This window comes from Euleptes europaea, chromosome 5, assembly GCF_029931775.1.
Source record: "Euleptes europaea isolate rEulEur1 chromosome 5, rEulEur1.hap1, whole genome shotgun sequence".
Taxonomy (NCBI): domain Eukaryota; kingdom Metazoa; phylum Chordata; class Lepidosauria; order Squamata; family Sphaerodactylidae; genus Euleptes; species Euleptes europaea.
The window spans coordinates 38,897,965-38,922,684 of record NC_079316.1 but is presented as its reverse complement, the minus strand read 5'-3'; the positions used below and the strand labels follow the sequence as shown (position 1 = coordinate 38,922,684).

The 24,720-nt window shown below is 41.8% G+C and overlaps 1 protein-coding gene across 1 annotated transcript in view; it reads right to left on the bottom strand.

The window, feature by feature from the left end:
- Positions 1 to 175: 175 nt before the first annotated feature.
- Positions 176 to 24,720, bottom strand: part of EPHA4 (EPH receptor A4) — a 172,293-nt gene continuing 147,748 nt past the window's right edge. Inside the window, exons 12-17 of the mRNA XM_056850584.1 lie at positions 15,764 to 15,825; positions 14,680 to 14,889; positions 8,937 to 9,086; positions 6,158 to 6,351; positions 1,301 to 1,456; positions 176 to 1,019 (exon numbers count right to left, since the gene is read on the bottom strand). Of these exons, the coding sequence (XP_056706562.1) occupies positions 905 to 1,019; positions 1,301 to 1,456; positions 6,158 to 6,351; positions 8,937 to 9,086; positions 14,680 to 14,889; positions 15,764 to 15,825 (887 nt within the window). The 3' untranslated portion in view covers positions 176 to 904. The remainder of the gene's footprint in view (positions 1,020 to 1,300; positions 1,457 to 6,157; positions 6,352 to 8,936; positions 9,087 to 14,679; positions 14,890 to 15,763; positions 15,826 to 24,720) is intronic.

Sequence of the window (24,720 nt, the reverse complement as noted above, 5' to 3'; positions counted from 1 at the left end):
CTTGTGCAGAGAAACCAACCCTCTGCATAGGGTACAAACCCTTATTAGATTCAAAAGAAAAGCATTATTATTTTACAAGTACACAGCATAAATACATTCTGCTTTCTTACTAATAGGGAAACAAAGACACCATGGGAAGCCATGTTTCCACTGACCTTTTCAGTGGTGCACAAAGAAATGCCTCTTACAAGGGCAAAAGGACGCACGTCTGGAAGATCCATAGTCAAGAATGGCTGACAGGTGTTTTCAAAAATGAAGACAGAGATAATACTCCATGTGGCATCACAAGAGCCAATACCACAACCTCCCCAAATCTGGTAATTCACAAAGGTTGCTCTCTGTCTCAGCTTGCAGGTGGGCACATCTTTGTGTGACAGGCACTAATCAGCAAAAGGGTGTCTGCCTTTGAAGTATCTGCAAAGTACCACTGATGCCCAGAATATGCCAACATTTTCTGGTACAGAAGATTCTTCATTCCAGTAAAAGATGAACAACTGTGGTTTATCCACAAACCAAACACAACGATTGTAATCCCAATGGCTGTTGAGGGAACAATAGTACTTTCCTTCGTTCACACACAGTATCTGGCAGCAAACACAGCATCAGAACTTGTATGTGATGTTATATAGACACATGTATATTATATAGTGTTGATCCACATAGAAGTATACTCCAAGAAACAATTTGTTCCAGGCCTGTTTTCAAATGACCGGTTGTCATTTCTGCAGGTCCCTCCCCGCAACGCTCTCAGCAATCTTTATATATCAATCAATGCTGCAAATCTTTTTTTATTATTATTATTTCAAACGGAGAGGAGAAGAAGTAAAAAAAAGTGCAGTTCTTCAATTAAAGTGCATGAATGAGGTAAACTAATTTCAAGAGTTTGAGTTTGTTCAGTACTGGCTCAAACAGGAACCATTCTGCCGTGCATTTGTTGCATTTGGGTCCTCATTGCCTGGACGCTGCTCAGAATCTTATTCTGGTGTGCAATGGCAGTAATTCCAATTCTCGCCAGGTCACTGTATGAAGCAAAAAGATGCCAAAGGGTGAGAACGTGATGTTAGATGCAAATCCAGCAAACACATATTTAAAAAGCACAAAAATAAAAAGAATGCTAAGCAAGGTGGATGTATATAAATGTTAATTAAACGTCTGAAGGCACTGTAGATGGCAAGTTATATACGTTCAAGACTAAAGGCATTCCAATGCTATAATGAATGTAATGATATGCAGCACAAAGCAAAAGAAGCCGATTAAATCCAGATTTACCAGTTTTTTTGTTATACCGCTGAGTACTTACTCCTGGTTCATATGGACCACAGCCTCTAGCGTAGTGTAGCTGGCAGCTGTGAAGTTATCCTTGTATCGCTCCATCTTAATAGCCTGGAGCCAATCACCGACAGAAACTACGGCTGAGAATTCAGGAGAACTTGGATCTAGCAAAGCAGTATTAGGCCTAGAGGGAAAAGAAGAAAGGAGAGGAAGAGAGAGAGAGGGAGAGAGAGATCGAGAGAGGCAGAGTTGAGAAAGAAGTTTGCCTCAAAAACAGTAAGTCCAACAAGCATACAAAAACCTAACAGAATTTAAACTGCACTATCATTTGTACTCAGCACAGATACTTGAAATCACTACAGTGAGATTTAGAGGTATATTTTTTTGCCTTTGAAAACCTACCTTGCGCTGATTTAAAGCTTAAGATCTCAATAAAAAGCAAACATTTTGCACAACTACATTTCTTGTAGACACACTGAGATCTTACTGTTACTACCTTTTGTCTCCTCCAAAGAACATGCAGAAGCATGGTTTCAATTCAGCTGAGAAAATCCCGTCAGTCTTACATAGCCTATCTGTGATAACCTAGTATTTCTGTAATGCTACAGTACTGTCACTGTTGAGTCTATCCTGAGCAGGTGATGCTATCCTCAAAGATGCATTCACCTAGAGAACTTAATATGTCACCTACGACTTCAACAGTAAAGTACCCAGAAGAAATGGCAGTTATCACAAATACCTAAAGCAATGCTGTTCAAACTAAGAAAGGTTGGGGTGTGGTTGTCCATGCCCTAGAGGAAAATTGGATGCAAGGCTCCAAGGGCCCAGGGCTGGGACAGAGGTGCTGGGTAACACAATCAAGGAAAGCATAGAACTATTGGTACCAGCCCCAGCTCCAACACACAGGCTTTCTGCAGATGCTCTCTCACCCACCCACCTTCAGCAGAATACTGCAGTGCGATGCAGCAACAAAAAAAGCTAATGCGATCTTGGGGTGCATTAGCAGAGGCATAACATCCAAATCCCAAGAAGTCATAGTTCTACTGTACACTTCATTGGTCAGGCTGCATCTGGAGTATTGTGTGCAGTTCTGGAGGCCTCAATTCAAAAAGAATGCGGACAGAATCGAGCGGGTGCAGAGGAGAGCGATGAGGATAATCAGGGGCCTGGAGACCAAGCCCTATGAGGAAAGGCTGAGGGACTTGGGAATGTTTAGTCTGGAGAAGAGGAGGCTGAGGGGGGACATGATTGCTCTCTTTAAGTATCTGAAGGGCTGTCACTTAGAGTAGGGCAGGGAGCTGTTCTTGTTGGCAGCAGAGGATAGGAGTCGCAATAATGGGTTTAAATTGCGGGAGGAAAGGTACCGGCTGGATATTAGGATTTATTTTTTTTTACAGTAAGAGTTGTTCGACAGTGGAATCAGCTACCTAGGGAGGTGGTGAGCTCCCCCTCACTGGCAGTCTTTAAGCAGAGGCTGGACAAGCACTTGTCTGGGATGCTCTAGGTTGATCCTGCATTAAGCAGGGGGTTGGACTAGATGGCCTGCGTGGCTCTTTCCAACTCTATGATTCTATCTGCTGATAGTATTTTGGAGCTGAGCAGGAATTTTTGGGGTCTCCTTCAGACTGGAGATTTTTTTTCATATGCTCTGCATTATAGGCGGTGATGGGTTACAATAAATAGGCCTGGACTGGTTAGCTCCAAACTAGGCTGACAAGAATAGTATGAGTTATTAGCACATAGGTAAGTAGCTTGAGGCATCTAAATATGGAGTTTTCTCAAGACAGCCAATCACTGTGGCCAGGCAAAGGGGAATCCTTTGGTCCTAAGCAGCATCCACTAAACCCTTAGTTGTCTTTAAGGCATGTGGGGGGAGGAGATGAGCCTTGGCTCTTCTCGGCACAGTCTGTGCCGGCAGGATAAACAAAGCCAAGAAGCAACGCCGGCTGAGTCTGGAGCCAGGTGATGGTGCCCAGAAATGCTGGCAGCTAGTTGAGTGGTAACCCACACTAAAATAAATGTTTATTGGTACGTAGATCGGTCATAAATGAAACTTTAACCTATTACATTAAATTAACCCATATTTGGTGTCTCTACATTTTAGTATGTGGGAATCAATGCACACGAGCTGAAAAGGATCTCAAAGATGGTGATTTTCTAATCAGGATAACAAGTACTAAAGACCTTAGGAGATGCTACCCAACCTCTGCCTGAAGTGTCTGAAATCAGCAATCTCACTTCCCCGTTTGGCTTCCAAAATATGCCCCACAGACCAATGAAAATCTGTTTTATATCTGGAGCATTTTGAACAAGGGAGGTAGTACACCTTGGCACGATCCCTTAATGTAGCTCTTTTCTGTCCGAGAAGCTCAAATATTAATATGCAGCAACATTTAAGAGTGGACCGATGCCCCTAGCTTAGTTTAGAACCTCTGATCCTAAGAAAGGATTCAGACAAGAATGTTGCTAGCCAAGTTTGCAAGCAAGCTAAGTGCCTGCATACAAAGCAGGGACAGCAGGGAGTTAATCCACTCTTTAATCAATCAATTTCTGACCAACATATGTGCCAGGGCTGGCACAGAAGAGTGGCTTTGATCTTTGATTTGTGGAATGAATGCTTCACTTTCCCTTTCAGACATCTGCAAGGTAATTATTTTTTTAAAAAAATAATCAGTGCATATATTGGTACTGACTTTTTTACTCCCTTTCCACATTGCCACTGGTTTTATATGCCACCACACTACGACCCATCAATAAATTAAAGGAAAAAAGACCACTGCTTTCATTTATTTGAAATACATGGCATCAAAGACTGGGCGTATCACAGGCTTCATATAGGTTATTGTCCAGATTGTTCTCATCCTGAATGAATGTTGCTTCTAGTTCCTTACAGCTACCCCACCCTTCTTTTCTATCGCTGCTATATTTAGCATGCATCAAAGGGTAAGGAGGATAGTAGAAAAAAAGAGAGGAAATTTATTGTATAGACTGTGCTATACAGAGAGGGCACCCATAAGCCATCTTTTGCCTTCCATGCTCACCAAAAAAGACACTTGTGATATTTTAAGGAATTCTGAATAACAGATTCTATACCATAGGAATAAACAAAGGGTGTTGCCGATTTATGCTTATCAGCAGATTAGAATCAAATGCAACTCGAGGAGGTTAAACAGTCGGTATTAGGCGGCCCTCCCTCTTAAATAATTTAACACAGAGAGGAGAGCACACTTGCCAAGCATCGGATGCAGTTAGAACAATCAGGAAGAAACAGGGCAACAGTGGCCTCAGAGGCCTAATCACCAATCTTTGGTAACATCAGTGGTAAGCAATGGTGACAGAGGGGCATGCTTATTTATATGTGAAAAACAGAGTTTGTACTGTCAGCGGTTAAATCTCGTGCTGCCACCTGGCTACATTTAACTGCTGCATTTGTTCACGGAGGCTGGTTTAAGAAACATGGAATGATTATTCTTTCACCTAGAAGCATGTGTCACTTTTAGGATGTTTTCTTCCTCCAAACCTTGCCTCCGGTCAGCTATGACACCTTGTTCCTGAAGACTCATGAATCAGTTGTCAATGCCTGAGAATTTGTCCTTGCATTCCTGCTAGGATTGCCAGCTCTGGGTTGGAAAATACCTGGAGATTTTGGGGGGTGGAGCTTGAGGAGGGCAGGGTTTGGAGAGGGGAGGGACATCAATGGGTTATAATGCCAAAGAGTCCACCGTCCAAAGTGGCAATTTTCTCCAGGTAAATTTTCTCTGTTGTCTAGAGACCAGTTGTAATAGAGGGGGATCTCCAGCCACCACCTGGAGGTTGGCAACCCTAAATCCTGCTCATCTGAGTTCAGTTGTCTTGACTCAAAAACGTTTGTACCTGACTGGTCTATATGGAGCCTGCCTTCTCAAGAGGATACTTAACGGCCTGCATCCTCAGGAGATCTACAGTGCAATCCTAAACAGAGTTATACTCTTCTAAGCCCACTGACACCGATGGACTTAGAAGGGAGTAACTCTTCTGATGGTGGCATTGCTAATCACACAGTTCCTGTAGTTTGGTTCTCAGCTATGCCTGTTTACAGAACAGCTGTAGCTATTTCATGATAAGGTGATGAGTAACACGTAGGGTAAAGGTTACCGACTCTACAAAAATAAGCTGCTCAGCCAGGTTCCAGGAGGGGCTTCCTTCTTTCAAGACTCTGATGTTGTAAAGGATGAGGGGAAAGTATTATCTTTGCCTTTTACAATTTGCTATATAACAGTTTTGGTTTACATATTTTTTAAGCAAATGGTTTGAACTGAACCCAGCCCTTAATGGTGAGCAGGCAGTGGGTTCTTTGCAAAATGCCTATTTAAAGTTGAGGTATATAACTCCCCCCTTTCAGTGTCTTTATTTCTAAAAAAAGCTCTCTTTGTTTTGCATGAAAGCAACACAGGATTCCCATGTGACCTTAAAAACTGCTAAATAGGTGTAATGATAGGAGGACAACAACTATTTTAATATGTGTGTGTGTGTGTGTGTATATATATATATATATATATATATATATATATATATATATATATATATATATATATATATATATATAACATTATTAAAATGACCATGTTATAATAACATTCAGTGGGCTTATTGAGACATTGTGTTCACAATTCCACAAGGCTCTTGTTCTCAGCAGACGCCAGTCTAACCCCGATGGAAAGCAGACTTCCACAGCTATTTTTTTCTCCCCCAGGAAGAATTTTAAAAAAAGAAGAAGCATCTTGAATAATCCAGCCAGGACTAGGAAGCAGTCTTCAGTTTCAGCACTGGAGTTTGGGTGAGTTACAGCTGCCTGTCACCACTGATCTATTTCCTCATCCATCACCATTAAGAAAGCACAGCTGACCTGGAGCTCTCCGAGCCTGTCCTCTTCAAGCTGTTGGGGTTGCGGATGAGTTTGTCTAGCATGTTGACAATCTGTCCAAATTTAGGCCTGTCGCTGCGTTCCTTCTGCCAGCAGTCCAGCATCAGCTGATGGAGAGCGATGGGGCAGTCCATTGGGGGCGGTAGCCGATAGCCTTCTTCAATGGCTTTGATAACCTAACAGGAAAGCCAGATTTTAGGAGATCTGGATAACATGATAAAGTACAGCTTGGGTCATAAAACCGGATATCCCTGATTGAGCCCAAATATGGAAGCAACTGCCCATTCAAAGAAAACACTTTAAAAATTGAGCACATACTTCAACTGTTGTCAGGTTTGCTGATGGTTATTGCTTTGTTTTGAGATGTCTGTGATTAGAAATTTAATTTTTAATGTTAAAAAATTACATCTTGTACTCCCCAGAATCTGCTGGAGTTCCTTTTCCGTGGAAGATGCAGTCATTTTAAATGTACAGATGGCCTATATTGCAAGATATATTAAAAGTTGGTTTTAAACTTATTATTAGACTAAAATGTAGATGCTATTTCCTTTACACTTTCCTTCTAAATACTCCCGAATGTTTAGATGGCACAGTGAACACCCATCAAAATAGATTCCAGTGACGGAAATGAGTTTTAAGACTTGAATACAGAGGACTGTGGATTCGATGTTGGAAATTTGCAACACTGGATCATACTTCAAGACCTTTGTTGATCTACTACTTGTTGTGCATTTGGGACGGAAGTGAAACCAAAATAAGGTTTCCTGTGGCTTTTAATGCTCCCCATATGTATCCCAAGGACACGGCTATTTTCATGTTTCCTGTGTAATAGTTAGGCTCAAGTATACTACCTGTGACACCTGGTCCTAGTTGCCCTTCCCCGAATCTGCCTGTCTTTTGTGAAATGCAAAAAGGGAGATTACATTTGGACTGCTCCATACCCAGAACGAACAGCCACAAACAGGCCTACCGTGTCATTTAAAGTGTGCAATTATTCACAGTATCCAATGCAATCGCAAACTGATATAAAAGACACCACAAACCATTCCATACATAAGGCTCATTACCACATACTGCCTGTTTGGCAACCCTACACAGAATGACCTCATGCATAATCAAGATCTAGTTCCTGACAGCCGAGTACCCAGTTCACAACCCTTCACTCTATCACAGTTGGCACTAATGGGCAGTCTTGTTGGTAGTCTTTACAGAAGGAACAAAGATTAATTGGCCACACACATTGATTCACACAACCATAGAACTGGTTTCACAAGAAGAGTGGCGAAGACACAATGGCAAGCAATGTGGATTCATACCTCCAATGCCACTGGCGGTTTAGTAAACAGAGTAAAATGTTGTTTCCAAGGCTACCAACCCTCCCATTCATAGCCACAAAATTAATAACTTTCTAAGCCTTATTTGTATTCTAACTGTACAGGAAAAGATGTATATTCCTTCTCGTCCTCCTCACTACCACATTGAAGTTTTTCTTTATCTATGTGACAATCTATGTGATGTGAGTTGCCCAGCATCTGTTTTACCTCTGCTGGTAAAAGGCATCATAGCTACATCACTGGCCCAATTATTCTGGGTATTCTTGATCTCTCTTGAGCTGGGTGCCATAAAGAACATTAGCAAATTTGCTTCCACGTTGCTCTGAATTACATTGTGCTGCCAATGAATGCTCATCCTGTTTCGAAAATACAACTGAATCTTTGCTTTCCTGCTAATTATTAGTGAGCTTTTATTTACACTGAGCTAGTCTACTGGTCCACCTAGCTTGATACTTTCCAATAGGCTGGTCTGCTCTGGCTGTAAGATCTTTGTCAGCTCTGCTATTTAAGATCCTTTAACTAGAGATGCTGGTTGAACCTAGGACCTTGTCGTCTAACAATTCAGCTTCCTAACTGTGGCTAAAAGGCTCTGTTTTTCATGTCTCGGGATCCAGCAAATGTTAATCGGCATATAAAACCTCCTAGTAAATATTATCTATTATTTTAAAGTGTTCTATATGTTCTACTTTCCTACTTCGTCTTCAGTACTAATTGCAACACTAGCAGGGATTTTATTAACTCCTTTCTGGAATGGACTGAAGTAGTCCAGCTGGTATAGTTAAAGGGACTTGCATAATTTACAAGAGATCATTTACTAAAGCTGTTTTTTTACATCCCCCAAGAATATGTTATTATCACCTAAGTCTTTCACACAATAATTATCCTGTAAATGCCAAATAAAATTATTTTGCCTATTCTTTGAAAATTATCAGTTCAAAAATATGAAATTATACAACACTAGGGTTTGAAATGTTTACCCTCAATAGGAAAACAAGTTCTAATATTCTTGATGGATTCTCAAGTGAGAAACTGGAACTGAATCAATGTTACCAATTTTATTTCTCCACTAGAATGTCTGGAGTGCTTTGCAAATGTAAAAAGTGTTTCACTGTTCCGAGGTTCCATTTGAAACATATGTAACTCCTTCCTACATCATTACAAAATGCAAAAAAGAAGGGGGGGGGGAGAAAAGAACTGGATCTATATCTAAGAAATGCAGTCCCTACGGCAAGCAGGAGATCATTGTTGTGGAACTGACACCCTCTCAGTGTAATCAACTCTGGCCACACCATTTCATCATTTGTACAGGACGTTTTCCTGCTTGGAAGTACATCATGGACAAGTGGCTCCTATGCAGCTGGGGAGGCCACAGTGAAACAACTAGGGATAACAATGAGAGCATTCATATGATGTTGAAGAACACTTACATCTTGGTTGGACATATCCCAATAAGGTCTCTCTCCATAGGACATCACTTCCCACATGACAATTCCGTAACTCCAGACATCACTGGCTGATGTAAATTTACGATAGGCAATTGCTTCTGGTGCAGTCCACCTGATGGGAATCTTCCCACCCTGCAGATGAAATATCAAAAGGCACTTATACAACAGTAAATATCTTATGTTTATATTGATATAATGCATTGTTTATCTGAAGTCACGAAGCAGTGCTCTTAAGAATGTCACAATTATTTTTAACAGGCAATTATTTTCTTTAGTCCGTAGACAGAATTTAGCATCTCAAAAAGTCAGCTTCAAAAACAAAATCAAATTCCTTGTGACTGCAACATCACGGTTGAAAGTAGGCGGTAAACATGAAGGGGGGGGCTGGTATGAGGTGGAGCTGGGGCTTCGATGTCCTACGTAGTTCTTAGCATCTCTCCATGAAAGGCAAAATAAGTGATGCCGAATATGTAAATAAGCAAGAACATGTAAATGCTGAATTGCACAATTTTTTCCAGGTTACAGAATTCAGCTCTACGGATACAGAATTTGGGTTATCTTGGCATAGACGTTATTTATTTATTTATTTATTTCAGTGCAGAGAGCACACAAACCTGGCCATATGCTACTGATAAGGAAGGGAATGTCATCCATCTGTTTTCTTTAGTCACAGAGATGCAAACCAGGAAATTGTTCAGTGTATTTTTATCAGTTCAAAACCAGGTCTCCGCTTAAGGGTATGCTAATTTAGCTACGAGCTTATGAAGTATGGATCCCAGGATTAGCACAGCAAACTTAACGTTTACAGACTTGCTACTAATGCAAGGGCTTTATTCCAATATTCTTGCTTGTCTGCTGCCTGGCCTTTTTGTCCAGCTTCAAAACAGATACACTTGTTTGAGGTCCACACTTATCAAAGGACACTGAGATTGGTCCATACTCTACAACAGGAAAACAACTTCCCTTGGAACATAATTAAGACGTTTGGAAGTAGGACTGGAAAGCATGGTTCCATAACACCTGGTCAGACTGCTAAAAGCAAATGCCATCCCAATCAGCTGTTTTTGCTTCTCCGGGACAAAACGCTGCCAGAAATGTCTCCATTTGTTTATGCTAATACACGAGGTGTTTTAAATTGAGATTTAGCTTTATGAAGATTCATCTGGAGAAAGTCTTCAAGGAAAGCAACGATTTGTAATTTGTTCAGATAAATTGCTGTCATGTTTTCTTCTCTTGTGGTTTCATCAACTAACACAGCTCACCTAATTATCTCAGGCATGACTACTTTGGTTTCAGAACAGCACTGGGTAAAGGTTTCTAAAGTTTGTATCAGTCTCCATCAATGCCACTACCACCGGTTACATTTTATGTAAATCCTAGCTTGATTTTATGGTGAGAGACAATTATTGGTCCTTAATAAATATGGAACTTCGGTAGACTGACAGATATTACAAGAGGACAACCTAGGAGGTTAGGGAGAGATCAGCTCAGTGCTCCACTGGTCATCCTTTCTACTGTCTAAACTCTCCCTCCTTCCTTCCCCCTTGCAGCCCTTGAACTGCTCCCTTTCTCAGGCCCCCCCTCAGGTCCTGCTGATCCCACCTCCAGCTTATTCTGGCAGCCTCTGTGGCTTCTCTCTTCTTCTGCTTCCTCCTCTCCCCAATCCCCCCTATTTGCCTATTTTCCTTTTCTTTCTCCCTCCACTCCCAGTCTTTCTTTTTGTCTTTCCTTCCTGTCCACTCTTTCTTTGCCTCCCACCCCGGTTCACTGAGTTTCATCACAACGATGTTTCAGGGCCTAGCTGTGTTGATCTGCAATAGAAAAGCTAGATTTGAGTCCAGTAGCACCTTAAAGAGACCTAGAAGATTTTGGGGGGTATGAGCTTCCCCCAAAATCTTGTCAGTCTCTAAGGTGCTATTGAACTCGAAACTTGCTGTTGGTAATGTTGTCAGCAAGTACACAGGCAACCCAATATGGCTGCTGAAAAGGTGTGAGATTTTTTTATTTGCACTCTGGGGCCAAGTTCAGAATTAGATATATGATATATTTGGATTTCCTAAAAGCTTTTAATAAATGCTCAAGTGAATTTAGCAGTCATGAGAAAAAGAGGACAGATCTATTATGAATTAGTAGATGGTTAAAGAAGAGGAAGGAGGTTAGGAATCAGTGGTCCATTTTCAGAAAGGAGAAAAGTACATAGTGGGATTTGCATTATTACCGGTGTTATTTAACATTCAGGGGAGCAACAAGGAAGCCAAACACCGATTTTTTTGAAGACCTCCAAAGTTTTCTTCAGACTGGGAGAACAGGAGACTAAACAGGAAAATGGTATTCAGGGTAAATATATGAAAAGTGATGCCCCGTGGTGGTGGGGAGGAGAACTTTACATATTTACTGGCATGATCTGAACTTGCTGTGAATTCCCAGGAAAGAACTGTCGAAGTTAGTAACATGGTGAAAATACCAACTACTATGTGGTGGCAGTGTCAGGGCAAATAACTGTCAGCTTCATAAAGCTTTCATATGCAACCTGAGTGCCTATCTTAAAAGGGTATCATAGCGCTGGTAAAGGTGCAGAATAGGGCAACCACAAAATAAAGGAATGGGGAACCTTTCCTATCAACCAGGAAAGGTTAAAGAAGTTGGAGCCTTTTAGCATGGAGAATTTATTTTTGTATAGGTAAGGCACCGTAGAGGTGTAGAGAAGTGGAAAGAGCAAATATTTCTCCCTCGCTTACAAGACTAGATCTTGGGGACATTGATTGACAGCAGCTGGACAGACAAAAGCATTCTTCTTTACACCACACATAGTTTGCTTATAGAATTTGTGGCCATGTGATGAAGAAACAGCCACTGACTTACATGCCTTTAAAGTGGTTTTAGATACAATCAAGAAAGACCAACCTATCACTAGCTGTTAACCACAAAGCCTAAATTGAAACTCTAGTTCAGAGATAATGTACCATTATATGGCAGTTGCCAAGGAGCAGGCTGTGGAGTTGGCCTGCTTATGGGCTTCCTGGAAGAATCCGGTCAGCCACAGCTGGAAACATAATGCTGACTTAGACAGACCTGTGATCTGATTTTTATTTATATATTTAATAATTATATTTTGGCTCGCAGTATGTTTGAAGTGGCTCACATCATTAAAATATGGGTATGTTAAAACAAAATCACACAACGTAGCCGCTAGGTTCTACCACACTTTGGATGTATGCAATGTTACATCAACAACAGAATGATATATGGGAAAGAACCCTGCCTTATACTACTTCCAGTGCTGTTGTAGAGAAGCTGGTGTCTGTATCGCCTCAGGAAGCTCATTGGTTGCAGACACTTGGGGAACTACGGGTCAGCTGGAAGAAGCTGTTCTGAGGACCTCAATAGGTGCATAAGTTTATTAAGGACTTTTCTGATCCAGGCAGAACAAGATCATGCAGACTGCATGTGAAAAATCTGCATGTCATCTTGTTTTGTCCTTGGTTTTCTTGAAGCAGCAGTTTGGATAGCTTAGCTTAACCTGAACTCATTGGGGCAAGAAAAGCTAAGCAGGGTTGGCCACACTTAATACTTAGATGGGAGACCACCAAGGAAGACTGGGGTTGCTGTGTGGGGGAAGGTCACAGCCAACCACCTCTGCTCCTCTCTTGTCTGGAACACCCTGGGATTGGGGTTGCCATGGGTTGGTTGTGACTCAATGGCATGCTCTTCTTCTTTCCTGCAGCAGCTCCTACTGTTAAACCAGTAAAGTCCTTTTTAAATAATTTGGCAGAGTGATGATGGTTCAAAAGTGGACTGGCACTTTGATGCTGGTAGCTTCTGTGAGAAAATACTGAGAAAGCCTTTGGTACACATGCATATTTTTTCATGCATAGTGTCAGTGCCCCTGAATGATGGTCCGGCATACACGCTCCTTCATTTACTAGGCCCATGAGTTATTTTTTTTTTCCTTTTTACTCACACAACACTTATGTTTGACATGGCTTATAATAGTTTTTAATTGTATCCGCTGGGTGTTTAAGAATGACCATAATTTGAAATTCCTTGTGGTTACTCAAATGGTGGAACTCATCCAAATTGTCCTGAATGCTAATACAAAAACTAGACAATACACTGTGATGCAAATTATAGATATTCGTTGCAGTTCCCTTGGAAGGAAAAACACTTTACTATATTTTCACTCACAAAATTGAAAGGAAGCCTTTTCAATGGTTTACCTCCTGCCCCTGTGTTTGAACACAGCTCTCTAGAAATCTGTCTTGGCTCAAAACCACGCTGCCCTTGTTAGTGGGAAATTGCAGGGCTGGACAGCATTAAATACCTCACAAGGCAAACGCCATTCTCCTCTCTCCTTCCTAATTTAATGAAGTGCATGTTCACTACAGGAAAAATGTGAGAATTGAATGGCACAAACTGGGTTTTGCTAACAATCTCTGTATCAGTAGAAAAGAGCAAGAGTCCAGTAGCACCTTAAAGACTAACAAAAATATTTTCTGGCAGGGTATGAGCTTTGAAGAAGTATCTGAAGAAGTGAGCTGTGGCTCACAAAAGCTCATACCCTGCCAGAAAATATTTTTGTTAGTCTTTAAGGTGCTACTGGACTCTTGCTCTTTTCTACTACAGCAGACAGACTAACACGGCTACCCAATGTGAATAATCTCTGTATCGAGAGAACAGATGGAGAATGGCAGGCATTTAAAAACAAAACATCGAACCCAACTTACAAATCTACATTATAAACCTTGTACCTTCTTTTTTCCCTGATGTGTATAAACTTCAAGGCTGTTTGTGATCATCAGGATATTGCTTTACAAGCTGCAGTTAGTTCATTAGACTTTACATGCAGATGACTAAAACCCTTCTAGCAGAGTCAGGAAAACAATGCCTATAAAATTCTATTGTTCTTCATATTTTGGCACTGGCTCTAAATAGACTCACATGCAAGTACATGTCATTAATATAAGTTCACAACTTTTGAACATAATACATGGTAATGTGACTGCTCATAAGCAATGAAGAATGAGATTTGTAACCTATTAGACGCACTCAGAATTTATTTACTTGCAAAATCTGAGGGAAAAGCAGTTTTGCATTCAGAAAGAGGCTCTCGGAAACAACCCGATTATAGCTTACCAAGAACAATAGACTTATTTATACACATTCATTTTGATAATTGAAAATGTTTGTCAGTATTAGTAAATGCAAATCTTTGCAGCAAAAAGCTTCTATGTGTTAAGTTTGAAATTCTGACTACCCAAACCAATAATTTCTCTATGAATGTCACTAACTTCTGTAAACTGAGCACATAGTTGCATGTGAGAGTGATAAGATTTTCTCCAAGCCAACAAACAGAAAACTTTTTAATCCCCCTTCCCCCGGCTGAGAGATTTAAAACTATATCCCCAGCTATATGGGACAGCCATACAACTAGGGGAAAATGTGGGCATGCATTAAGTGCATGTATGGAATCTGCATGTGGACTCAAGATCACAGCCACACTGCTGTATGTCCCTAGATATCACAACCTTGTTTATCTGAAAGGTCCCTGACACATGTAAAGGTGCTAGGAAATCAGAAGAATGGAAAGAATCTAGGGTTACAAGTGCATCAGGAAGAGGTCAGCTGTTTCAAATAGACAAAGTTTATGTAATGCCAGAATTGTTGTAGTTGACAATTTCTTTGGCATTTACATGGCGTAATGAAGGGAAAGGGAGTCCTGCTTTACCCTAGTAGTATAGGCAGCTTCAGGGTCATCTTCCAGCACTCGGGACATGCCAAAGTCCGAAACTTTGCACACCAAATTGCTGTTGACGAGTATGTTTCGAGCAGCCAGATCTCGATGCACGTAGCTCATGTCGGACAAATACTTCATTCCAGAGCCAATACCCCGAAGCATCCCTACTAACTGGATTACAGTAAATCTGCCATCATTCTTCTGCAAGAAAAAAAAAAATCACAGTGAAAATTCACAAAGGACATTTATCTAGGTGTCATCATTTAAATGTTCCTCAATGTTATTTTTGAGTTCGTCTTTCCTTCCAAACTTATACTGTCTTCTGTAGACCCACTCTCTGACACCTGTTCCATAGGTAAATGTTAACAGCTCACCGGCATTGAAAGAGGAATATAGCCTGGTGTCTCTGATCCTCTATTAAAGAAACACACAGGAAAACGTAAGAACAAATCAGCATCTCTAGACATCTGCCTTCCTAAATTCCATTGAGATTTGGGGGGGGGGGGGCAACAAATGTACAGTCCCTCCCCAGACAAAATCCAATGTGGATCAGTGAGGGTCTACTGCCACGGGGATTTTAATCTACCTAGTGGCAGATATGAGAGGAAGACTCAACCTGCCTCAGAATCCTAAATTCCAGTTCTCCTTTCTCACAAGCTACCCATATGTTCCCAAAGGGACTTATAACACAGTTTTAGTATCGTAAAAAAATGTTTCCATATTCCCTTTCTTCTATCTAGACCTATAATTCATTGGCAAAGTACAGTCCAGTAGCTTTATACTAGCTTCCTGGGATGTGTAGAATGTTCCAGTTTTAATTAACCCACAGATTTTTAATGAGAATTTTAATCAAACCTGCTTCTGATTAAACACAGATTATTTAAAGCTTATTATTTTATGCATCACCTCTGTGGTGCCTCACCACTCCTCCCACCAGCTGAAGCCGAAAAAACTGACAAGTAAGCATCTCTGAAGCATAACTCTGCCTCATCTTCCACCCACAATTAGAAAGGGCATAAATAAAAAAAGGTCGTAGTGATTCTTCACTTCAGTTTAGTCGATCACAGTTACCTACCCTGAGAAAAGCATCCAAAGAACCATTCTCCATGTATTCAGTTATAATCATGACTGGTTTGCCTAGGCGAAAGAAAACACAATATATTGATGAATGGCTAATAGAAAATGAAGGGGAGAGATAGTTTTCACTATCTAATTTAATTCCAAAAAGCACTGAGCCTGTTCCTCAGCTACAGTGAGCCAGAAAAAAGGGTAACACATAGCTGAAGTGTTCAAGAACTCCATCCAGAAGATTAACGCTTTGGCTGACTCATTGACAAGGTCTTTAACTACGGTACACACCAGGGTCTCTAGAGACTATAAAGATCCATAAATTGCTCACTAAAGAAGAAATGGCGATACAGTATTAGAGCCAAATAGGCCTATTTGCACTTGGAGTAATGCAAAGATAATTGCATAGTTTGCTAGGGAATTTGTATGACCACAAGCGTTTGGTTGAGAAATAAAAGTTGTGGTTTGAGGGATACAGACAATCAGTTGTAAGCAGATTCAGGTGTTACATAAATAGCAATTTCCTTCCTACTTACTTAATCCAGAACCTTTATTTGGCATCACAATTTATTTACAAACATGCTCTCTCCATTTCTTCCACACTGAAGCAGATGGGGTCAAATTAGTCAATGAACTCTGATGCAGACATGGTCAAATTGAATAGCAATGCCCAGTTTCGCAAATGCAATACAGAAAGCTAATGACACAAATCTGACCATTAACCTTGCATAGCTCACAGATGATACTATTCTATTAGCATTGATTTACTTTCCTACAGTACATTAAATCCATTATTATTAAGTATGAGTTTTTGATATATTCATTAGCAGTAGCTGTCCATGTATTTATCTTTGGATGTGCCCTAAGGCATTTTGTCTATACAACCCTTATTTACCTGTAACATCAGCTGTTTTGGAGGTTTCAGGAGCTACCGGGAGAAGGGGCAGGTGCCGCTCATAGGATTCAATGCCAACATTTACTGTGACATGATCTTCCATGAATTAGAGTGGACTGTAATCCATAAAGGCTTGTACCACAACAAATATGCTAATTTTTAGACTTCTTTCTCTAAATGTATGAGTTGCCAGAACCACCTTGCCTCCATTTTGGTTATCTGTAGTCACTTTGGCCTGTAACCAGCCCAACTGACTTGCCAAATTCAGAAGGCCCGGCCAGCTCTTGTGCAAATGTAGTCACTGAGAGGATCACATGGGACTTAAGAGTGTGTTTGTGTAGACAAAGGAAGCACGACTGGCCAGGAGAATAGGGTCGCCATAGGTCAAAAGAGATTGGGTGGCAGTTAACACACACACACACATACTGCTTGCTTGTATTCCTCTCAATAAAATTTCTGATTATTTTCCTAAATTCCCACTGCTGTTTTCTTTCCATACATGCCTCACAGCATTGTCCCTAGAGTATTTGTAAAATGCCATCAAATTGCAGCAGACTTATGGCGACCCCATAGGGTTTTCAAGGCAAGTAATTAAGCAGAGGCGGTTTGTCACTGCCTTCCTCTGCAAAGTCTTCCTTGGTAGTCTACCATACAAATACTTAGCATGCCTAGCTTTCACAATATTATGAGATCAGGCTATACTATCACTGGGGATGGGGAGGAGGTAGTTGTGAATGTCCTGCATTGTGCAGGGGGTTGAACTAGATGACCCTGGTGGTCCCTTCCTTAGGAGAGGCTATGCAGAGGAGGGAGAGAGGGAAGGAAGGAAAGGAAGGAAAGGGAGGGAGGCTTCCCCCCCCCACACACACATGAACATACGTGATTGGGGAAGCATTCTTGGCTTCTCTCCCCTCCCCACTTTCACACACTTTCACACACGCACTCACACACACTTCCCCACTCCCCACTTTCACACACAAACACGCCATTGGGGGAAGCTTTCTCAGCTTCTCCCCCTCTCCACTTTCACACGCGCAGTCACACACACTTCCCACCCCTTCCCCACTTTCAAACACACACACACATACACGATTGGGGAAGCCTTCTCTCAGCTTCCCCCCTCCCCACTTTCACATACGCACTCACCGGGCTGCCGGGGAAACCTTCTCGTCTCCCCCCCCCACTCCACACACACACGCAATTGGGGGAAGCTTTTTGGCTCCCCCCCCCTTCCATACTTTCATACATGCACTCACCAGGCCATGCTAGTGGCCCGGCAATCGGGGGAATGCCCCACTTCCACACACACATATACAGGGGTGAGCGAGGGGAGGGAGAAGCCAACGGTAGCCAGTGAGGGGGAGATGGTGGAACGAGCTCCGGGTGCTCAAGCAGCTTCAAGCTGCGGGGGATATCCCCACCGCACGGGTCACAGGCAAGCTGGGGGGGGGAGGAAGGTTTCGGGGCGGAGTGGCTGGAGAGCCTGCTTTTCTTGTTGGCCTCGGCCCGGGTGAGAGCGAGGGGAGCGCCCCCACTGAGCCAGCGGAGGGTGCGGCCAGCGGCAGGCAGGTGAGGGGGAGATGGTGACACAAGCTCCAGGCGCCCAAGCAGTTTCAAGCTGGAGAGCGAAGAGAGGGCATGGCACGCCACCCACTCACCTGGAAACAGCCGGTGAGAGAAAGGGGCTTCCGGCCAGGTGCACGTTTTGGGTGGAAGTTGTGTGTCTCTCCAGGAGCAGGAAGTGGGGAGAGTTGGGAGAAATGGCCCAACAATAACCCAATCAGCATCAAATTTACACGCGTTCCTGCTTGCCAGCAATGCCCGAAGTGCCGAGGGGAGAGCCTAAATAGGGAGAGCTGGAGTGGCAGGGCAGGCCCTGGAGCTCCCGGAATCGCCTCGAGGGCCAGGGGAAATGATCTCGTGGGCCGAATCCGGGCCCTGGGCCTGAGGTTCCCCATCCCTGGCTTAGATGTACACACATGACACACATGAACACACATGAAACTGCCTTATACTGAATCAGACCCTTGGTTCCTCAAAATCAGTACTGTCTATTCAGATCAGCAGTGGCTCTCCAGGGTCTCGAGCTAAGGACTTTCACATCACCTACTTGCCTAGTCCCTTAACTGGAGATGCCGGGGATTGAACCTGGGACCTTCTGCATGCCAAGCAGATGCTCTACCACTGAACCCCAGCCCCTCAAATCCTCTTCTACAGAATCCTCTTCGTTGCTGATAGGACTCTGGTTGAACTGAAAGATTTCCCACCTTAACAAAACAGTCCACTAGTAGGATCTGCTCAAACATTTGGCTAAGAAAATGCGATGTCAGTGAAATATTTCTCACACTGAAAATCTCCTATAATTGTTTCTGCATTTGCACATTTTTCACTCAGCAGGTTGCCTCCACTTGCAATTCTACTATGGGCTCCTATTTCAGAAGGAACCTTTTCTGATTAGAAAACAATATGTTGAAGAACATTAATAGCCTGTAAATGTTGCACCTTCCCATTTCTTTAGGGATGCTGGCTTGAGGCCAGCACCTAAAGGACATAGTCTGCTCCTGATTCCCTCACTTCAGCCACTGCCAGAATTTTCACTGTCATGAGCTTATTCTCCATGTGTGCATGCCAGCCAGTCTCTATGTGAAATGGAAATCAGAGAGCCATGACCTTACCTATCTCATTTGCATGAATAAAGGTGAATTGTATATGTGTGTGAGCATGCACAAAAATAAAACCCAGCTGCATCAACATAAGCTCAGAAATTCTGGCTGAGAATTTAAATCCTTAAAGGCAAACGCTGAAGAAAACCACTCTCTTGATATATGGGCACAACCCCTTCCAGTATTCATGAGGATGAAACCTACTTGGATGCAATCTGCATATTTCCCCATTTCATTTACTCTTTTGCAACTGTCACTAGAGTCACTTGACGGAACAAATACTTCTAAATGGGGTTTAATTAACCTTCTGCAATCAAATGGTACTTTGTCTACTTAAAGAAATAGGAGACACTCTTAATTTGAATATATTAATGCATAACTTCATTATCCATAATGCCTAGGCCAAGTAATGTTGACATTGGTCTAGAGATAGAACAGAGATAAAGGAGTGTCTTATTGTGTTGGATTTCTGCACTCAGTACATTTTGGGATCTATGTCATGCTGTGAATCTGGATGGATGCAAGGCCTGATTCATTCTGATTCTACCACACTACCATGCTGTGGACTATAAAAATAACCACACAATGAGAAAAGATGGCTTGGATCCCACAGAGGATTTTTGCCAATTCCCCCCTCCTGCTGAAGACCTCCAGCTCCCTTCATTGCTGTTTCTGGGCTTCCCTTGTACCCCAGGATCAGCATTTCAGGTAGTATTTTGGGCTGCTCTGGGTGAGGAGAAAGTCATGCTCCATAAATGGAATACCGTTCATCTGTGGGATTCAACTGAAACATTGCCCGCATCTTTCCACAGAATCTAAAAGAGGAAAGTTCTTATAGACAATTATTTTAAAAGTTTGTGTGTGTGTGTGTGTTAAGTGCCTCAAGTAAGTTACAGCTGACTTATGGCGACCCCAGCAAGGAGCTTTCAAGGCAAACGATTAAGCAGAGGTGGTTTGCCACTGCCTTCCTCTGCAGTCTTCCTTGGAGGCCTCTCTTCCAAGTACCAACCCTGCTTATCTTCCAAGATCTGATGAGATCGGGCTATACCATGTGCCTTCCCTCCATTAAAAGTATCACTCATCACTAATAATTAATTTTAATTTTCCTGATCCCCATTTCCCAACCATACACAAAGACACATGTAGGCACAAGTCTGTCTCCACAATTTATCCTGGGTTGTAATTTCAGGCATATTAAATGCATACATTCATTACCAACACTCAAGTAAACCTACAGGAAAAATTGAGATGAATGTCTGCTTAAGTAACCCTGTTTACCAAATGGTGACAGTTTGGAGGTGCCTACGCAAGTCAGTAGCAAACTACAGGAAGCCAAGCAACAAAACACATTTGGTTTGGCCTCCCACCTTCTGGTGTGAATTTTAAATCATTTTAATTCAGTGACAAGTACATTATGCAAATGGTATCTAGTCATTTATAACTGTTACAGCTGTAACAGCTTGGGGGTTAAAAAGCCTCAGTGGGATTCAACACAAAGATTCCCTCGTTGATTCTCTTTTTCACTAAGGTGGTATGAAAATCAACACCAATGGCAAACACATTGCTGCCTAAACCCTAACAGCTTTTTGCAGGGATTAAACCTGCAAAATCCCGTAAGATTAGTATCTTTTAATCAAGGTACCATGAGACTCAAGGAGATCACTGAATGTTGCAGGCAAAAAAACAAACAAACAAACAAACAAAGGAATTCAACAAACAAAGGAATTGAACTGGTAAAACTTGTAAATTTGAAATGTAATCAACATGCCACTCTATGCTTTTAAATACATTTGGACTTGAAGCAGCAGAGAGTGGGAAACGTTTGTATACATAAATACTGAATTTCAGATAGAATTTAATTCCATCCATGGTTTTAACAATGTGTGTGCGCATGGGGAATTATTGTGTACCTTAATATTTACTCCCTGGCAGCGAACATGTCACATAAAAATAAGGTAGTATAGTGTAGTGGCCAAGAGAATGAGTGATGAAACAGGGAGTTTCTGGCTTGAAATTTCCCTTTCCCATGAAATCACTAGGTGTGGCCTTAGGCATGCTATTCTATCTCAGTTTCATTTCCTTCCCCCAAATGACAATGTATTTTTAATAATACTGATGGGTTGTGTACAAGACTGTTGTAAAGATTGCAACAAGAAAGTGCTTAGACCACTCTGTGTGTGTGTGTGTGTGTGTAAAGTGCCGTCAAGTCGAAGCTGACGTATGGCAACCCCTTTTGGGGGTTTTCATGGCAAGAGACTAACAGAGGTGGTTTGCCAGTGCTTTCCTCTGCACAGCAACCCTGGTATTCCTTGGTGGTCTCCCATCCAAATACTAACCAGGGCTGACCCTGCTTAGCTTCTGAGATCTGACAAGATCAGGCTAGCCTGGGCCATCCAGGTCAGGTCTACATCATTCTATAACTGCTTAAACACTATACCTCATGGTAAACAGGCTGGCTTCAGAGAAGATTGCCAAAGTGGCAAATCCAGGACACCCTCATATAAGGGGACTCTCCAGCTATAAAGAAAGATGTAGTGTATAAACTGACCAAAGGAACTGAAAACACTACAGAAAGGACCGAATATTGACGGCAAAGGAAGGTCGATTAAAGGGAAAAGATGTATGCGTAGGGTTGCCAGGTCCCTCTTTGCCACTGTCGGGAGGCTTTTGCGGGTGGAACCTGAGGAAGGAAAGGTTTGGGGAGGGGAGGGACTTCAATGCCATAGAGTCCAATTGCCAAAGTGGCCATTTTCTCCAGGTGAACTGATCTCTATCGGCTGGAGATCAGTTGTAATAGCAGAAGATCTCCAACTATTACCTGGAGGTTGGCAACTCTATGTGTATGTGAGGAGATATCAACCTGCTCTGGTCCCTTAGGGACCACTGGAGGGGGGCTGGAGTACCAAAATGTCCATGTTTCCTACGATTTATTGTCTCCCCCTGTCGCTTGTTACAATAATCATAAAGATTATATAGTAATAGTGATTCTGGGGTATTTCTTTCATTTATGATTCCATCATCAACTCCTTGGGCAAAGCGTGAGGTAAAAATATGGGGGGGGGGGGGCCTGAACTGAGGCCTTGGGATGCTATTCACCCAATGTGTCCATGATTAAATATCACCACAATTTCACCAAACTTCACAATACATGATAAATCCCAAATATGATTACTAAATTCCTTTCACATTTCCATCTACCTCCTGGTAACAGGAGAGCTTGGCCTGTTTGTAATCCAAATTTTAGAAATACTTCCAATTTGTAAATGTGACCATGAAGAGAGCACACTTCATAAACATGTATAGGCAATTTTAGGCTCTTGATTCCACTGCTCCAAGGTATGATGGAATGGCTGCCTGGTCTAATTGTGACTAATAAGACAGAAAAATACACTACAGCAAGTGCTCATCCCCCCCCCCCCGAAACACATACAATACGACATGATCATCTCATACATCACTCACAATCCACAATACAAAAGAAGCACGGAGCAAATGTGCACTAAGAGCCCCTGTATAGTAAATACTGATATTAATCAGGAACAAGAGCCAAGGCAAATATTTAAAAGGAAGTCACAAGTCTAAAAACTCCCTAGCAGAAGTTAATCTCATTTAAAAAATCTGACTCTGGTTATTAATAACCAAAATAACAGTGCAGTCCTAAACAGTGCTACACCCTTCTGTGTACATTAAAATCAATGGGCTTAGTCGGGTGTAACTTTATGTAGGATGGTAGTCTTAATTTAGACTATACAGTCTTAAATTAATGGGGCTGTGTTCTGGAAAACTAGATTGTACTGCTAGATTTTTATCCTACCTTTAAATTCAATATGGGCTGCAACATAAACCTCTACAGTATTACCTATATACTAAAGGGAGAAATATCTTTAGAAACCCAAAACACCAAGCTATAAACCACTAAAATCCAAGCAATTTGGGCATGATTGAAAGCCACAATCTTTTTTCCATATTCTAAAGGATCCCAGCCACACATGCAAGTTGCTCAGACTTGTGTTTATAGTAAGTCTCCAAGCTATAAAAAAAATCCCTTACGTAGCACAGTCACTGAAAATGGCTTTTGTGGGCCCTCATTGTGAAGCCTATTAATGGATCCCCCCCCTTTGCTTTCCTTAATGCTTGAGGTGAATTTCTGTGTATCTATTTACTTAATCTGCAAATAAGCTCGCTGCTTTAAAAAAAATCCTTATAACAAACTGAAGATTTGATACCTAAAGACAGGGTTCAATGGTGTATATTTTCAGCAATTATATATAAACAAGTCCTACTTATAAAGTGTGAAAAATACTGAAAAGCATTGTGTCAGTTGATTAATATGTTTTTAGACAATCGTCTCACTGTAACCCATTAATCAATTTGTTACAGTTGTATAGTCTACACAATGAGGCATATCATACAAGGGTTGTTTTAGATTTCCAGTGAAGTTTTTTGTTAATTAATCCCCCCCCCCAACCAGTTTGGCAATTAACACTGGGAAGAACTTTGGGATAGACTTTTGAATGCTCTTTCTCCAGCATGAAGGGTAACTGGGCCGAACGGCACTAACTGGACCTGTTATTTCTGTTCCTGGGAAAATGGGTGTCTTGAATATACTTGCTGCATTCAGATGTCATGACCAGTCTCTGTGTGACAGATATGAATACAGTTTGTTCTCGGGCTTGAGCCCTCTCTTCTGCCTCCACCTTCTCTTCTTCCCTTTGTGAACAGAGCATGATTGAAAGCTTCCTTGTCTGGGGCAGCCTTCCAAGCCCTAATTTACGGTGAAACCGGGCAAATTTGAGTTCATTTCTTACCCACGAATAGGAATTCTAAACTGGGTTTAAACCATGGTTTAAAATCCCACTGCGTGGGAAGGAAACAAACTCCAGTTTGCCCAGGTGCCTGCATTCAAGCATCACAGTAAATTGGAGTTTCAAGGTGCTCAACCGTTCTCCATGTTTGAAGGTAAATGCTCCTTCCCTGGAGGTAAGTTTGAAGGTAAGCTCTCCTTCCCTGGAGGTTTTAAAGCAGAGGCTAGATGGCCATCTGTCTGCAATGCTGATTCTATGACCTTAGGCAGTTCATGGGAGGGAGGGCATCTTTACTAGGTTGATACCTGCACACATAGTATTTGAGAGACTTTTACTAACCAGTATTACAACAAGAACCTATTATATCAGATGTTTGAGTAATTGAGAATAGAATTTACAACATATACACATGCCTGGTTGGGTTTGAACTGTTTGTATTTGTATTTGTATTCATTAATGTATTTCTGTAAATGTGTGCAGGTTTACAAAGGGTTTTAATTAACCACTGATGAAGGCCCCATAGGCCGAAACGTGTTTGGTATGTGGTTATAGTTATCAACCTCAGGAAATGCCATTGTGCTATTTTAATGCTTTTAAATAA